The sequence below is a fragment of the Eumetopias jubatus genome, unplaced genomic scaffold (genome assembly GCF_037043125.1).
Source record: "Eumetopias jubatus isolate StellerSeaLion01/CBP00866 unplaced genomic scaffold, mEumJub1_p1.0 scaffold_8, whole genome shotgun sequence".
NCBI lineage: Eukaryota > Metazoa > Chordata > Mammalia > Carnivora > Otariidae > Eumetopias > Eumetopias jubatus.
In genome coordinates this window covers 75,650,660-75,667,939 of record NW_028274814.1, presented here as the reverse complement: position 1 = coordinate 75,667,939, position 17,280 = coordinate 75,650,660, and the positions used below count along the sequence as shown (strand labels likewise).

Sequence of the window (17,280 nt, the reverse complement as noted above, 5' to 3'; positions counted from 1 at the left end):
GAATCCTATATGACAAAATAATCCCTAATGAAAATGGAGGGAAGCAAATATTCAAATATTCTCTCCTCCCTTAAAAAAAATTATGATCAGCCAACATAAGAAATCTGTATGCAGGCAGCACCATTTTGATTCAGCTAGACATTTTCACACTAGTGAAGAACACATTTTGGCAAAGTATTATTTTAACCAAAAAGTAAAACACAAAACTCCAATCTTAGCTAAGGCCATCTGTTATAATCCACATGAAAGCGCATCAGAAGGAAATCTCTCTATCCATTGCATTGTAGTATTACTGATGCTCATCGGCCCTCTTAACATTAAACCCCAAAGTGAGTACTGTAACTGCAGCACATCTTGGGCTGAATTGGCTAAGAAATTGCATTCTCTAAAGAAAGGAAGAGCATGACAAACCTCTGAGGAATGGGATCCTAGCGGGAACTCTGGTTATGAGTCCAGCCCACGTGGATTCAGATTGTTTGCAGTGTTTATGATTCTATCCAGTTTTTCATCATTGAGGGGGAAAAACCCCACTACAAAGTCCCCACTTTATAGAAGATATTTTCAGATTCAGATTTTAGATAACTCCGAGTTCTTTTACACAGAGAACAAGATACATATAAAACTGTCACTTTGAAAAAGTTCTAGGGAAAAGTTAATATGATTTTATAATCCTAGCTACTGAATTTCAGTAGTCAGCCCTTCCTCCCTCTCCTCCATAACCAATTATCTGCTCTGGTTAAATAAGAATCTTCACAGTGATTCTTTTGGCTAGATTTTATACCATAAGTAAGGCAGGGTTTCTGATGTGACATACAGAAAATCTTGGTTTTAAAAAGTCTAAGGAATTGAGTGCATTGATTATACAACAGAAGTCTGGGGCAAAAGCTTGTGGCAATCTCCTCTTCCCCCATCTTGGTCATTTCAATCTTTTCTCATGTTCTCCTACTTTCTCATGTTCTTCTCCTTCCTTTATGTAGTATTTCCTACTCCTCCCCACTGCAAGGTCTGAGGAGGCATTATTTAGTGTAATGAATAATAGCTTTTGAGTAGCTCTTTGACACTCACCAAGTATGTTCACTTTTCTGCCATATTTCACCATCACAGAAGACATGTACTATCCTCAGCATCTTGATGAAGAAATTGAGGTTCAGAGATGGGTCACAACTCCTAGAAAAAGTGGCAGAAATGGAACTCCTATCAGTTTTCCTAATTTCATAACCCAAGTTTTAAGTAGCATTTGAGGCTAAAGAAGTCAGCACTGTCTGGTCTGAGTAGGGATCCCAACTTTGTTTGTTAAACATACTTTCTTTTTTTCTTCAAATCTGTAGAGATTTGTAACTCTCTGAGTTCCTAAGACATAGTAAAACAACAACAATAACAAATCTGAGAGTAGCCAAGACCTCATCATCCAATTCTCCTCTGCTCTCAGGAAATTTCAGCCAATAGCAGGAAAGGGGCAGTGGGCAGGTCAAGTAAGACTCTGAAAGATACAGGGAAATATACAAAGGCAAGACAAAGTAGGAGTAGTATTAACCCAAAGCTGTGTCTGGAGCTGGAGAACAGGGCAAGACCAAGAGTGCCCTCTAAGGGTTTGAGAAGGGACACCAGGAGAAGACAGACTACCAGCACCAACCTGAACCCCTAGCACATCTTGCCTGTCCAGCACAGTGTTCGAACAGAACAGAAACATTTACTGATTCTCAAAAAGATGAACAAGCAACCAAGACTATGCAAACACTTGAGGAAAAGTAACACCTTGGAAGAAAAGCCAAAATTCAACAAATAAAGAATTTTGAAGAATAAGATTTAAAAGACCTCACAAAGTTTCAGAGTAAGTGTAAAAAATATCACTGGAAAGGTGCAGGATACTGTAGCTAAAACATTAACTGAATATTGTAGAAATAAAAAATTTGATAATTAAAATAAAAAGATCAATTTGGGAGTCAACAGTAGAATGAACACATATGAGCAGCATTTTGAAATACCAAGTTAAGGAATTGTCTCAAAACATAGTGGGAAAAGACAAAGAGAATATGAAAGAAAAGTTAACAGACATAAGGACTGACTCAGATTCCCATAGCCATTTAGTAGGGGTTCCAGAAAGAGAGAACAGAGAGAATATAAGAGAGGAAATAATTGAAGAATTAGTAAAATGAAATTTCTCTGAGAGAAAAAAATATTCATATTGGTATCTAATAGGTCCTAAGCAGGATAAATGAAAAAAAAAAAAACTTACATCTAGATCCATTCTTGTGAAATTTCAGAACAAAAAGAATAAAGAGGGCGTTCTAAAGTCTCTAGAGAGTTGGGGCATGCTCAGTCAGCGGAGCATGCAACTCTCGATCTCAGGGTCATGAGTTCAAGCTCCACGCTGGGCATAGAGCTTACTTTAAAAAAATAAAATAAACAAAGGCTTCAGAGAGTAAAAAACAGATAACCTACATAAGAACAAAGATAATATTAGCATCAGACCTCATCAATAATACTGAAATCAAGAAGAAATTAGAACATCTTCAAAATTCTGAGGAAAAAAAACTGACCCCAAAATTTTGACCCAGCTATCGTATGAAAAGAAAGACATTTTTGTAAATGTAAAGTCTCAAAAAATGTATCAATCATAAATCATTTCTGAAAAAACTAGTAAAGATGTACTTGCAAATAATGAAAAAATAAGCCCAAGTAGAAGACATAGGATAGATAAAACAAGAAAGAGGGGTGTTAAGAAACTAGAATAAATTACACTTAACCCTTAATAATTGTTGGAGGAGTAATAAAAAATAAAAATCAGAAATTAAAATCCTAGATGATCTCAGGGGAGAAAATGGCAGCAGGAGCAGAGGGAGCTGGTAAATGAAAGTGTGCAAAAGTTCATCTCATCTTAGGGTGGAGTTAAATGCTGCATAATTCTAGATAAAAAACATGTTGTCTAGGCATTAAACACCAAAAAGTAACCATTAGAAAATTAGAAATAGATTGTGTAACTTCCAAGGCACCAGAGCAACTAAATGTAACTAAAACCAAACCAAACCAAAATAGATAAACAAAAAACTTCAACAGTTGAATAAAAGACCAGGAAGAAGAGAAAATAAGCAATGAAAAATACAAAACCCATAAAACAAGATGATAGGAAACCCAAATGGAGGTACAAACTGACCTATACTCTTAAAATGTCAAAATCATGAAAATAAAATAAAGACTACAGAAATGTTCCAGATTAAAGGATACTAAAGAAACATGACGGCTAAAAGCAATGCACAATCCTGGATTGGAAACAGGGGTGGAAAAAGAATTGCCATAAGACATATTACTGGGAAAAATCTGAAGATGGATTCTAGATTGGATAATAGTAATATAACAATGTTAAATATCATTTTAATGATGGTACTGTGGTCTGTAGGATAATTTTCTTTTCCTTAGAATACTCATACTGAAGTATACAGGAATAAAGGGATATGATCTTCACAATGTGCTCTCAAATGGTTCAGAAATGAAAAATAACTATGTATATATAACTATGTAATATACATATGACATAGGTGTGTGTATTTATCAAGAGAAAGAATGATCAAGAATGTGGCAAAATATTAACAGATGGTGAATCTGAGTGAAAAGTATATTGGCGTCCTTCGGACTATTCTTACAAGTATTCTGTAAGTATGAGACTATTACCGAAAGGAAATAAAATAATAAGGCAGAAATAAGTATAATAATCAACATTCATGGCAATATGAATGGATTGAATTCCTTTATTAAAAAGCAGAGATAGTCTGGTCTAAAACAAAGCAAAATAAAAGAGAGAAAGAGGCCTCAAACTATATGTTATTCGTAAGAGACACAGCTGAAACAAAAAGGGAAAATAAAGGCATTTTCCAGGCAAACGCTGAGAAATAGAAAGCAAGTACAGCAACATTCATATCAAGCAAATAGAATTGAAGATGCAATGTTCCAAGAAGGAGAACAAGAAATATTTCATATTGAAAGAACAATTCACTAAGAGAGTAGAGCAATCATAAATCCACTCTGTCTCTAACATTACAGCATTAGTAAATAAGGGAAAGACTGGTGGGCATGCAAAGAGATGTCAAAAACTCCCAATTATAATGGAAATTTCTAACATACCTCTCTTAGAGGTGGATAAATCAGGTAGGCCAAAAGTAAATTACATTGGGTTTGAACCATGGTTCAAAAGCAGGTCTAATATATATATAAAGAAGTTTGTGCTTGGGAGGCAAAGGTTATACATTTTTTATAAATTTACCTGAGATATTGAGAACAATGAAAACAGGCCTTAGAAGGGCTTCATTTCAGAATCAGGCACCCTAGATGGAGGGACCCTTGATCTTACAACTTTTGTTCCAGGAAAGGATAATATCAAACCAGGCCTGTCCAAAGCATATGCCTCAAAACCAGACACTGGAAAAGCCAGATTTCTGTTTTGTATATTTATACATCTGTTTCTCGCAGGAATCATACCTTCCTATAACATGGTATGCATGTGACAGCTCCAAGATCATGTTGCACGCTGTAGTTCCAAGCAATTCCCACAGGAACTCCATGTCCCTGTAGAGTTTATATACATATATACTATATATGTGTACGCGTATATGCGTGCATATGTATGTTTTTAAACTTTATTATGATACAATTTACGTACTACAAAGGTCACTCATTTAGAGTGTATAATTCCATGGCTTTAGTATACTTTCAGAGTTGTGCAATCATCACTATAACCTCATTTTAAAACATTTCATCACCCCCAAAAGAAACCTTTCATCCATTTACAGTCACTTCCTACCCTACCCTCTGCTCCCTCATCCTCCAAAGTGGCTGCCCCATTTTAAATTCCCATCAGCAGTGTAGGAGGGCTCCAATTTCTTCATATCCTCACCAATATCTGTTATGTCTGTCTTTTTTATTATAGACATTTTAGTACATTTGAAGTGATATTTCATTGTGGTTTTGATTTGTATTTCCCTTGTGACTAATGATAAGATCTTTTCATGTGCTCATTAGCCATTCGTGTATATTCTTTGGAGAAATGTCTATTTGATTCCTTTGCCCATCTTTAAATTGGGTTGGGTATTTTTTTTTTTTTTTAGTTGTAAGGGTTCTTTATATATTCTAGATACAAGGGTCTTATTAGATATATGACTTTCAAATATTTTCTCCCATTGTGGTTGTCCAAGTACGAACATTTTTAATTTTTATGAAGTCCAATTTATCAATCTTCTAAGATTTGTGCTTTTGGTGTTGTATCTGAGCAGTCATTGCCTAACCCAAAGTCATGAAGATTTACTCTTGTTTTCCTCTAAGGGTTTTACAGCTTTAGCTTTTATCTTTAGATCTCTGGTCCACTAGAGTTTATATTCTAAGTGTTGTCACACAATAGCCTAGGAGTTGGGAAAGGGGCCTGTTGGGTTTGGGTGGGGTAATGTGATGCTGTTAAGCTGTGGTCCTTTTGCTTTCTTCCAGCTCTGGTTGAAAGGTTACAAAGCTATGAAAGAAAGTTCTGTAGTAACCCATAGAATAAACCTTGTTGTCATGATTTTTTAATACTGTGTCTCACTGCAAAAGTCAGAGTACCTTAGGATCTGGGGGACAAGCTCCATTATAACTCCATAACCCAAGTTCTTGCTGATTTTGATTCCAGTTAGTTTTCTAACTGACCAAAATTTCTTCTGTAATGTATTGCTCTTCAACAAAAATTAATTTTCCTTCTCTATACACATCTCATTCTATGAATAAATCAACTCTGATAGGTAAGTATGATATTTATCCTCTTCTTCCCCTAGAGAACTGTGTTGCTAACCAGGAACCTGCCCCTTTGTAGGCTCTTCTACTAGATTCCATAATTGCACTTATGCTCTCTCTAGTAACTCATCCCAGTTGTTTGGACTTGACATTCCTAAATACGACCAGTTTGATACTCTTCTATAAAACACAAGATTGAACATTCCTAGGGAACATTTCACTTTGTCAGAGTTTTACTTTATTTTTGACATGTCTCAGATGGTGAATTTTTTCCTTAAAACTTTTGAAATCTGCTTTCCTCAAGCCTCATGTGCATTCCAACCATGCAGAACAACTCCTTATTTGATAATCAAAACTTTGAGATGATGCACCTGCTTTCTCACAAGGTTCCTGTTGCATTCCCTTAGTGCAGAGGCTCCTTTCTGCTGGTCAGAATTCAGGCCAGGATGGTCTTTGGAGCCTCCCAAGAGACAAAACTGGTTAGCAAGAGAAGCTAAAAAAGTGTATCCTATTCTTTTTCATATCTGTAATATCATGCCTTAGTTTTGGTTTTGTAATCTGCAGTAGGAAAACATCATCTATTCCTTCCATCTGGCCAGTAATTTCTTGGTCCCTGTTGCAGCAATTTTTCTATTCCTGTTTCTTTTGATTTGATGCTCACCAAGTGTTTCTCATCATGTTCTATCCTAAATTTCAATGCTATTTGACTGAACAGTTTCTGAGAATTAGGTAATAGTAATGTATCAGTGTTAATTCCCTGATTTTGATGGATGTATTGTAATTATATAGGAGAATATCTAAGTTTGTAGGAATTATACTCTAAAGTATACGTGAGTAATGGGGCATAATGTTGGCAATGTCAGACCAAATGGTCGGCAGGAGTTATTATTCTTGTCCCTCCCCCCCAATTAATATCTAATGTTGAATATGTGATTCATTAAAAAGTTGGACCATTATTGATCAATGAAATCTATTATGGTACAGAGTGTTTCTACCCATGCAATATATTTCTGATCTTAACCTATGGATATGGTGACATCAAACAATCCCTATTTAGCAGTGTGGCTGGCCCTGGTGGTTCCTTCCTGTCATTCCTTCCTTCAATTCTTACTTGTTAATAGAAGCCCAATTTCATTGAGATATGGGCATCTAGTCCTTTCTTCCCCCAGAAAGTGAATTTTTATTGGTCTCAGATAGCCATGGTTTAGACACGGGCATGTGATATACAATTTTGGTTAAGGATATATGATACATGGAAGCAGGTCTCCCCGGGGGGTAGCAGGGGTGCTTTAAGGAAAGATTTTCCTTGTTAATAACCAGAGGTCACAGAATGAAATGGCTCCTCTTCTGTTTGATGGGATCATGCCTACATGTAACACCTAAAACTGTAACAGTCATTTTGCAACCATGTGGAGAACAAGCCTAAGGAGAAAAGACAAGATAGTGAAGATGACAGAGCAGAAAGAAAAAAAATTTACGTTCTTGATAATGTCACTGACTGCTAAATTAAGCAACCCTGTAATCACCCAATCCCCTTGCCTGTTATGTGAGATAATAGGTTTTGCTTCTTGTTTAAGTATATATGTTTAATATGCATAAGTACATATATTCATATTAATTAACATATAATTAATATTATATACATTTACATCTCTAATAATGTTTTTGACCTAGAATTATAGATACAGATTTGGAAGTAGCCACAGAGGTCATCTATATTCTAGTCCAGCCCTTTCATTTATTTATAAGAACAGCTTAGATAAGTGAGGCACATTGCCCAGGGCCAAAAGTTAGTAGTTGATGAGATTCTGGAATCCAAGTCTTTGGATTCCTTTCTGAGTCCACTGTGCTGTCTGCTACTCTAAAAATAGAAAATAGTGGGCGCCTGGGTGGCTCAGTCGCTAAGCCTCTGCCTTTGGCTCAGGTCATGATCCCAGGGTCCTGGGATGGAGTCCCACATCGGGCTCCCTGCTCAGCGGGAAGCCTACTTCTCCCTCTCCCACTCCCCCTGCTTGTGTTCCTGCTCTCGCTGTGTCTCTCTGTCAAATAAATAAATAAAATCTTTTTAAAAAATTAAAAAAAAATAATAAAAATAGAAAATAGTTCCAAAACTTTCAGGACACTTTGACTGAGGGAAGGGGCATGGGGTATCTAATGGCCTGATAGGGAGTGGCTGATTTTCCTACAGTGAGAGTTTTGTTCCATCATTTTTATATGGGCCTCTGCCAGGGTAACAATTTCCACCTGAGAGACCAGCCCTTGCCCAGATTCACAAAACTGCTGCAGATCTTTCCCAAGAAACATTTGGCTTTTATCTAATTTAAGTAAATATGTGGTGCTATTTTTCCTTTAAGCACCCACAGGTATTGAGAGAACCACATCCAGATATTTGGGCCTTATTTCATATAGGAAATTTTATAGAAAGAAATTTTCACCTCTTGGAAAGTGACTTTTGAAAATAAAGACATGCAAGCATTTACTTTTCTCTCTTTATGACTTTCACACCAAGGAGGCCAAACTGAAAACAACAACAACAACCAATAACAATAAAACGTTATCTAAGGTAAAAGCAGTGCTATTGGCAGTTCTATATTGTTTGGCTCTAACAGTCTCCTTCCTTGTTTGAATTTGAATAGCGCTGCTATTTTAACCACCTTAGTAATGCTTTTGTCTTGAATTTTGCACCTTTTTCTATAGGTTTTTATATCTTCATAAATGCAGCACTGTGTTTTGCAAAGATAAGGGCATTTTTTTGGACATTCTGCTTTTCAAATACAAAGGATGGTGATGCCCATTTTTACATTACTACTCGCTATAAATAAATATACCATTATCTTTTTGCTAAGTACATTGCTGATTAATCACTACAGATTAAAATAAACCCACAATGAAACAGTAACTTTTTATTATTTTATTTTATTTTTTAAAAAAATTTTATTTATCTATTTGACAGAGAAAGAGAGAGAGAGAGAGCACAAGCAGGGGGAGTGGCAGGCAGAAGCAGAGGGAGAAGCATGCTCCCCGCAGAGCAGGGGGAGCTCGATGCGGGGCTCCATCCCAGGACCCTGGGATCATGACCTGAGCTGAAGGCAGTTGCTTAACCGACTGAACCACCCAGGTGCCCTGAAAACAGTAATTTTTTTAAAGGTTAATAGAAATTGTATCTATATTGTATTGTTGTTTTAACAGCTTAATTTACAAATAAAAGAGCAATTATAATAATTTACTTCTTAAAAAAAAATTTTGTAGAATACTTTCCTTCATGAGAACAGCACCACCATCTGGAATCTTACAGTTTGTGCAATGAAAGAATTAAATAATAAGGTTTCGTTTAATTTTGTTTTAGCTGGTAGAAAAGTAAGTTGTCTCTTCCTGGGAGATTTTACAGATAAAAATGATGCAGAAATAGCATTCTGTTATCAAGTAAGATATAACTGTGTTCTCCCCTCCCCCCACACCACAAGGGATTCATGTAGTTTGTGTCCTACAGAAATCAACTGATTTGAATGGTATCAGACCCTCACATGATTTTTTGCATAACTAATGCTATTATAAAATTAACATTTCAACAGGGATTAATTTTATATGCCTTCCTGACTGCATTTTCTCCCCCACTCCCTGCCCATCTGACTGCATTTTCTTCATGTTAGAAAAATACATTTTTTCTTTAACCTCATGTTAAATAAATTTGATGTTCCATTTTTTCAAGAGTAGAGATTAATCTGTGCACATGATGAAAAACAATTGAACTAGTTCTCAAACATTAAAAAAACTGTAAAAGAATTTTAAGCACTATACAAGTGTACAGAATTATTGTTATCATTATTATACAAAGGGACCATTAATGGTGTGGCATATATAAGTATATATATGTGGATCAAATATAGCTCTCTATAATAGTTTTACTAAACAGTATATAAAACTATGCAAACTTTTAAGTTCTTCAAAAATGGAAAACACTATATAATGTTTGTTAAAATCCCTACTATTCTCATGAATGGAACAAAGCAATTCATTCAAGAGTCAAAAATCACATCCAAACATTTGAAACAATCATTTTCTTGTATTGTCGGATTAGGATGTTTTAATCAATGGCTTTATTGCCATTGTTTTTTGTAAATCAGCCTTAAAACTGAACACTCCAGTGTTCCATTCAGTTGCCAAAATCAGTCTCATTCTGCACTGAGCCATGTGCATCCTCTAAAGTGGGGCCAAGAACAACTGAAACAACTGTTTTCTGAAAAACAAAGGCGAAGATTCTCCAGCTATGTCAGATGAACACTATGGATAAACATGCTTCTATATCTATTCCTAACCTCACTCTTGCCTCTTGGTTCTCTAGTGAATATGTGAATATGTTACCAATTGGCTCCTTTGATCATCTTTTCTCCTTTACCACTAACATTCGAATGATACTTAACCTAGTAGTGGCTTAGAGTTACTGAGCACTTACAGTACTTCAACCCTGCTCTAAGTGTTTCATGTGTATTCCTTCCTTCTCATTACAATCTTATGAAGTGGGCACTCTTATTTCCCCCACGTTTAAAGATGAAGAAGATGCAGCCCAGAGAAGTCAAGCAAATTTGCTCAAGGTCACACAACTGAGAAGAGGCACACCATGGATTGCAACACAGGAAGTCTCATTTCTAATGCCCTAATTTAAACCACTCTAATGCTGCTTCTCAGCCAGTATATGATGGCAGGGTCATTAGTGGTCTTTGATTTTGGCAACCACTTTACAGTTTATCAATTTTAATCCAAGCTTATCTTATTTTGCAGAAAATATCAAATCATTTTGTAAGCCTTTTTTTCCTATACATAGTATTTGCTTTTGTCCACACGTTTAAATTGCTCTTTCTCCAAAAGTCTTTCAGTATTCAGTAACTCTTGAAATCCAACTATGTAATTTCTGAAATATTATCTAACTTTTAAATAAATCTATGGTTCAGTTTGGCATTATCTATCAAAATTTATGATGCACATCTACTTTGAATTAGCAATTCTGTTGTAATTTAAACATATATGTATAATCTCCCATATGTCCTTAAAGACAAATGTACAACAATGTTCATTTTATTACTGTAAAAGCAAAAGGTTCGAAGAAATCTAAATGCCAACCCATAGGGAACTGGTTAAATAAATTAGGACCCATCCTTGTAATGGGTTACCATAACGTCATTAAAAATAATGAGCCAGAGCTTTATGTATTCATATGGAAGTAGGTTCAAGATATATAAATTGAAGAAAAGGTGCAGAAGAGATACTTAGAATACTCCTATTTACATGAAACAGAAAAATGTACACATATACCTATATTTAAATAGAAAAATGTCTAGTAAGTGCCTTTGGAGGGAGGTTGTAGGAATAGAGACTAATGATACAGAAAAGAATAATTTATGCTTCTGTGAGCAAAGCACTGCATTTGGAGCAAATATAGTTAATTCTTGTCCCTGCCACCAAGGAAATTGGCATCTGTTATGGAAGAGGAACCATGTGCCCATGTGGTGTTACTGCCAAGTGGGGATTTAAGTGCTGTGAGTAGGAAGATTTCAAGTAAAAGGAGGGAAAGCATATCTCACTAGGGTGAGCAGAGAAGGTGTAGGGGGAAGCAGTGTTAGAACTGGATCCTGAGGTGTCTCAGTGAGGCAGCATAGGGCTTGAGTGAGTATATTCTGGACCTGAGCTCCCTGGATTCCAATTCTGGTTTCAGCAATGATTTGCCATGAGATCTTGGACAAGTTACTTAGCTTCTCTAGCCTCAGTTTCCTTGAATTTCCTCATAAATTGAGGACATGATTGTACCTATTTCATCATATGGTGGCAAGGTTTAAATGAGTTCATATACATAGAGCACGCAGAACAGTGTGTGGCACACAAATCACTGTTTAAGTATTTGCTACAACAGTTTAATTGAACAGGGAAAGGGTTAATTAGTTTTTAAAGGGAGTATGATAACCAACTAAAATGAACTTAGGTTAGAACTTTATTTTATACCTTACTCTAAAATAATTGGCAGTTGGACCAAAGATTTAAATATTAAAAAGCCAAATGGTAAAGGTATAATAGAAAACAGAGGCACATTAATTTATTATAGTCATGAAAGACACCTTTCTAAATATGATCTCAAAAGCCAATACTTTAAAAAAGATGATAGATTGAACACATAAAAATTAAAAACTCAACACACACACACACACACACACACACACACACACACACACACTGCCATAATGGAGTTCAAAGAAAAACAATGAGAAAATATTTCACCTTTCTAGTGATCAAAGAAATGCAAATTAACAAGAATGATAAAACTCAACGCTGCAGGTAAATGTGGCAAAATGGGCACGTGTCTACAGCTTTGATCGTAGTAGAAACTGGAAAATTTTCTGGAGAAAAATTTGTCATTGTTTCCAAAGCTTTAAAACGTATGTGCCTTTTGGCCTAGCAATTCCACGATTAGGAATTTATCCTAGGAAAATATTCAGACAAGTGCAGAATTCAAGATAACAATCTCAAGACATGTTTTTATATCAGTGAAAAAATAGAAGCAACTTAAAATGTCCATTAATAAGAAAATCAGTTCAATAATTTATGATACACCCAGATAAGAAATCATACTAAAGGAGATGACTCAGATCTATATTTATTAACTTGGAAAATGACCAGATTTATTTCAAGTGAAAAAAATCAGGTTGTGGCACACAATACACAGCCTGAAATAATACATATTGTTAAAATGCTTACTATATTGGGCGCCTGGGTGGCTCAGTCAGTTAAGCATCTGTCTTTTGGCTCAGGTCATGATCCCAGGGTCCTGGGATTGGGCTCCCTGCTCAGCTGGGAGTCTGCTTCTCCCTCTGCCCCTCCCCACACTGGTGCACTCTCTCTCTCTCTCAAATAAATAAAATCTTTTTTAAGAATGCTTACTATATGAATTGCTACATAGTAAAAGTCCAGTTGTTTCACTTTCTTCTTTATAAATGTCTGTAATGTAGGTATTCTTTGTTTTTTTTTAAGTAGACTCCATGCCCAGCATGGAGCCCAATATGGAGCCCAATGCAGAGTCCAACGTGGAGCCTGAACTCATGATCCGGAGATCAAGACCTGAACTGAGATCAAGAGCCAGATGCTTAACCAGCTGGGCCACCCAGGTGCCCCCGTATATATTCTTTTTAACACTGATGAGGTATTACATTCAGAGCAATTTTTTTAAACAGTATTTTTCACTGGGGAAAATAAAAACAGAAGTAAACCTTGAAAGGTGAGTATAACATACCACCCTCCCTTATCGCTGCCTTTTAGGTCTCTCCATGATGTTTGCATGCATTTGGTAGGCAGAAGAGTGAATGCAGATCTAGGGGTAAAATTTATTTTTATTACAAATGTAAATATTTGATATGAGGGCTTAACCTCTCAAGGCTAACTTAAATATAACCATCCTAGGGATTCTTTTTTATTTTTCACTAAGGTTCAGCAGAAGAGGGTTTATAATTTCCTTGATCATCAAGTTTTTTAAAGGTTGCTGACTGGAACAATGATATTTTTAAACAGCACCATAAATAGGCTCATGAACTACACCAGACAAGGTCTTTCCTTCAAAGGCTTAGCCTCTTCACTAAACAAACACTTTTTAAGCTCTACTCTGTACCAGGCATAGAGGATACTAAGTAAATAAAACACAGTCTCTACTCTTAAAAGGTTTACTTTCTAGCAAAGGGCAAACAGACAAGGAAACAAATAACAGTTAACTCTGCTAGGTGCTAAAGTAACAGTTAATAAACATAGGGATGCAAAAAAAAGTCTACTTGGGGAACAAGTGAAAAAACTTCATAATGGGGTAATTCTTGGCTGGGGCTGTAGAGATGAAAATGGGGAAGAGGAAATATTGACAGAATATTAGTAGCATTCTAATGTATAATGAAAGAAAGGTGAAAAATACACCAGGGTTGGAGTGCTCAAACAACAGGTTGTTTTAGCTTACAAAAGTGGTATGTCCTTAGAACAAATTAAACAATCAAAAGCATTTAAATAAAAAGTCCAAAGCACTCATTACCTTCCTATCCCCATCCCTCCATTCTCACTTCCTGAGGTTATAGAGTTAACAGCTTGAGTGATTCCTTCCACACTTTCTCCACCAAACACAAGCCACATGCTTGCTTTTGGTCTGCTTTACTTTGGTAAATATGGAATCAGGCTACAACATTATTGTTCAACTTTATTTTTTTTTTTTAAGTAGGCTTCATGCCCAATGTGGGGCTTGAACTCACAACCTCGAGATCAAGAGTCACATGCTCTACCCACTGAGCCAGCCAGGCACCCCATATTGTTCAACTTAAAAAAAAAAATTATCTAACAATCTATCTAAGTATATCTCTCCTGGTCAATGAATATAGATCTGACATATTTTTAAAACGACTGCATACTATTGCATAATGTGGAATTTATTTAGTCATTTCCCTGTTTGTTTGACATTCAGGTTCATTTCATTTCAGTCTCTTTTTTTCCCCTCCCAATACAAACGATGCTTTTATGAACACCATCCCTTTGTGTGTCCTAACTTTGGTGTGTATTTATTTGTAAGGGATGGATTTCCGAGTATGTATTTGCCAAGTCAAAGACTCTATGGGCTTTAAATCTTAATAGATATTAAATGTATATCTAAAAGCATAGCATACTATGCTGGCATTATTTATTAAATATTCCACCCTTTCCCACTAAATTGGAACCTTATCTTTACCATGAATCTATTTCTGGACTCTCTGTTCTATTCTAGTGATCTATTTATCTATTCCTCTGTCAATATCATATTTTTTAGTGTCGTACTTTTTATGACTAGCTTAATAATCTTGAACAGGATGGCACTATGGTTAAGGATGTGGGCTCCTGAAACCAAAGGCATAGATTGAGATCAGACTCCACCAACTTTGTGATCTTGGGCAAGTGTCTTCAATATCTTCCTCCATAAAAGGGGGATAATAATAGTATCTAATTCATGGAGCTATTGTGAGGATTAAATCACCAATGTATGTCAATTGTCCAGAAGAGTGCCTGGTGCAGGGTAAGTGGTAAGTATTAGCTGTGATTATTATGACTGGTAAGGCATGCCATTGATGGGGTTCAGGACACACTACCCCCAAAACTGGCACCTAGGCATATTAAATATTTTGAGCTGAAGGGGTTTGAGTAAACAGGAGAAGCAAGGTCACTCTGATGTTTCCTGTGCCCTTTTCCCCTGAAACAGGTCATAAAACTCTCAAGTAAGAGGTGCCTTCCCTACATTCAAAGGAAAGGAGCATCCTTACCTCTAAAGACTAAGGGATCCTGAGAAGAATCCTGACAGACAGGTGTTGCTATTTCCTCCAGTTGACCATACTTATCTCATACTCCTTGACCTATCATATTTCTTCATACTTGTCTAATTTTCAGCAAAACTACTAGCATAAAAATACTCAGGTCTGTTTCTTCCAGTCCTCATTTTCTTATGAAGGCTCTTGTGTCACACAAAACTGACATTAAATAAGTTTGCATGCTTTTCTCCTGTAAATCTGTCTTTGCCAGTTTAATTTTCAGGCTCAGCCAGGGACCCTAAGAGCCTAAGAGGGTTGAGTAAAATTTTTTCTTCCCCTACATCATCTTTCACTATTCTTACACATAGTTCTCTTGCGTTTTCGTTGGTTTTTATTTTTCCAAACGAACTTAAGATAATTCTGTCCAGTCCCCCCACAAAATTTTTAGGATTCCTGTTCACATATGCATAGATTATGCATTTGGAAAACATTACAACAGACTTATAATCATAGTTTCCTCTGTGGAAGGGAGTAAGTCGGGACTTCACACAACTGAATTTTTAACATGTGCATATATTACTTTAAAAAAATAAAAATCTCTTTTTTTGAATTGCGCTTCCGCCATCTTTCCAGCCCTCAGTCAGACGGGCTGGAGACGCTTCTGGAAGCACCAGCGCCGTGGCTGCCGAGGGAGAGCCCCAAGTCCAGTTCAAACTGGTGCTGGTTGGCGACGGCGGCACCGGGAAGACGACGTTCGTGAAGTGTCACCTGACGGGTGAATTCGAGAAGAAGTATGTAGCCACCTTGGGCGTGGAGGTCCACCTGCTCGTGTTCCACACGAACAGGGGACCCATCAAGTTCAACGTGTGGGACACGGCCGGCCAGGAGAAGTTCGGCGGGCTGCGGGCCGGCTACGACATCCAAGCCCAGTGTGCCATTATAAGGTTTCATGTCACGTCAAGGGTTACTTACAGGAATGTGCCTAACTGGCATAGAGATCTGGTACGGGTGTGTGAGAACATCCCTATTGTGCTGTGTGGCAACAAAGTGGACATTAAGGACGGGAAAGTTAAGGCAAAATCTACTGTCTTCCACCGAAAGAAGAATCTTCAGTACTATGACATTTCTGCCAAAAGTAACTACAACTTTGAAAAGCCCTTCCTGTGGCTTGCTAGAAAACTAATTGGCGACCCTAACTTGGAGTTTGTCGCCATGCCCGCTCTTGCCCCACCAGAGGTTGTCATGGACCCAGCTTTGGCAGAACAGTACGAGCATGATCTAGAGGTTGCTCAGACAAATGCTCTCCCGGATGAAGATGATGACCTGTGAGAACGTGCAGCTGCAGCCCAGCGTCAGAAGTCTAGTTTTATAGGCAACTGTCCCGTGATGTCAGTGGTGCAGCGTGTTTGCCACTTTATTATATAGCTGAGCAGAATATGTGCTTAATCTTTGGGATGCTGAAGGAGATGAATGGGCTTCGGAGTGAATGTGGCAGTTTAAAAAGTACTTTCATTTTTTAGACCTGCATATTTAGCTGTTTTGGAACGCAGTTGTTTCCTTCCTGAGTTTCAGATACGAGACTGCTATAGTCCCATCACAATATCAAGTGGTGAAATCTCATTTGTCACTGTCATTCCCATTCCTTTTCGTTTAGAATCAGAATAAAGTTGTATTTCAAAAAAAATAAAAAAATAAAAATCTCTTCTGAGTTTTTTTTATATTAGTATTCTAATCTTGGTATTTTAATTTGAGTTGCATTCACATATATTCTAGATGGTTTTGTGCCCTTAAACAAGAATCTGGGTGCCACTGCATACTTGAAAAGAGGTTGCTGTGGCTGAGGGCTAGAAAGCTTTGTGAGGAAGGATCCTGTGGTCTAGACCTTGAAGGATGAAACAGAGGAGGGTGGTGAGGACATTCCAGAGTTTGGGAAGAGCCTTGCATGGAGACACAGAGATATGAATAAGCACTGCGTATGAGGAGCAGAGCCCTAGGGGCTGGGAATGGGGGGAGAAAAGAGAAGACTGACTTTGAGCAGAAGTCAGGGCTGCGTCCTGGAATGGAAGAAAGAATGTGATGGGATGGAAAATGTGCTTTCTTTCCGCTTCCCCCAGGGAAATTTAGGGTGAGTTAGAGAAGGGCAGGGCCAAGATAGCCAGGACAAAATTACACTGTCATCTCTGTGAAGACAAGGACCACACCTGTCCCATTCAGCACTGTCCCCAGTTCCTAGGAAGGTGTA

At 37.1% G+C, this 17,280-nt stretch overlaps 1 protein-coding gene across 1 annotated transcript; it reads left to right on the top strand.

The window, feature by feature from the left end:
- Positions 1-15,647: 15,647 nt before the first annotated feature.
- LOC114224073 (GTP-binding nuclear protein Ran-like) lies at positions 15,648-16,723 on the top strand (the record flags this gene model as incomplete). The annotated part of the gene is made up of 1 exon (XM_028123109.2): positions 15,648-16,723. A coding segment is annotated over one exon (720 nt), but the record flags the coding sequence as incomplete, so codon positions are not given.
- Between the last annotated feature and the right edge of the window lie 557 nt (positions 16,724-17,280).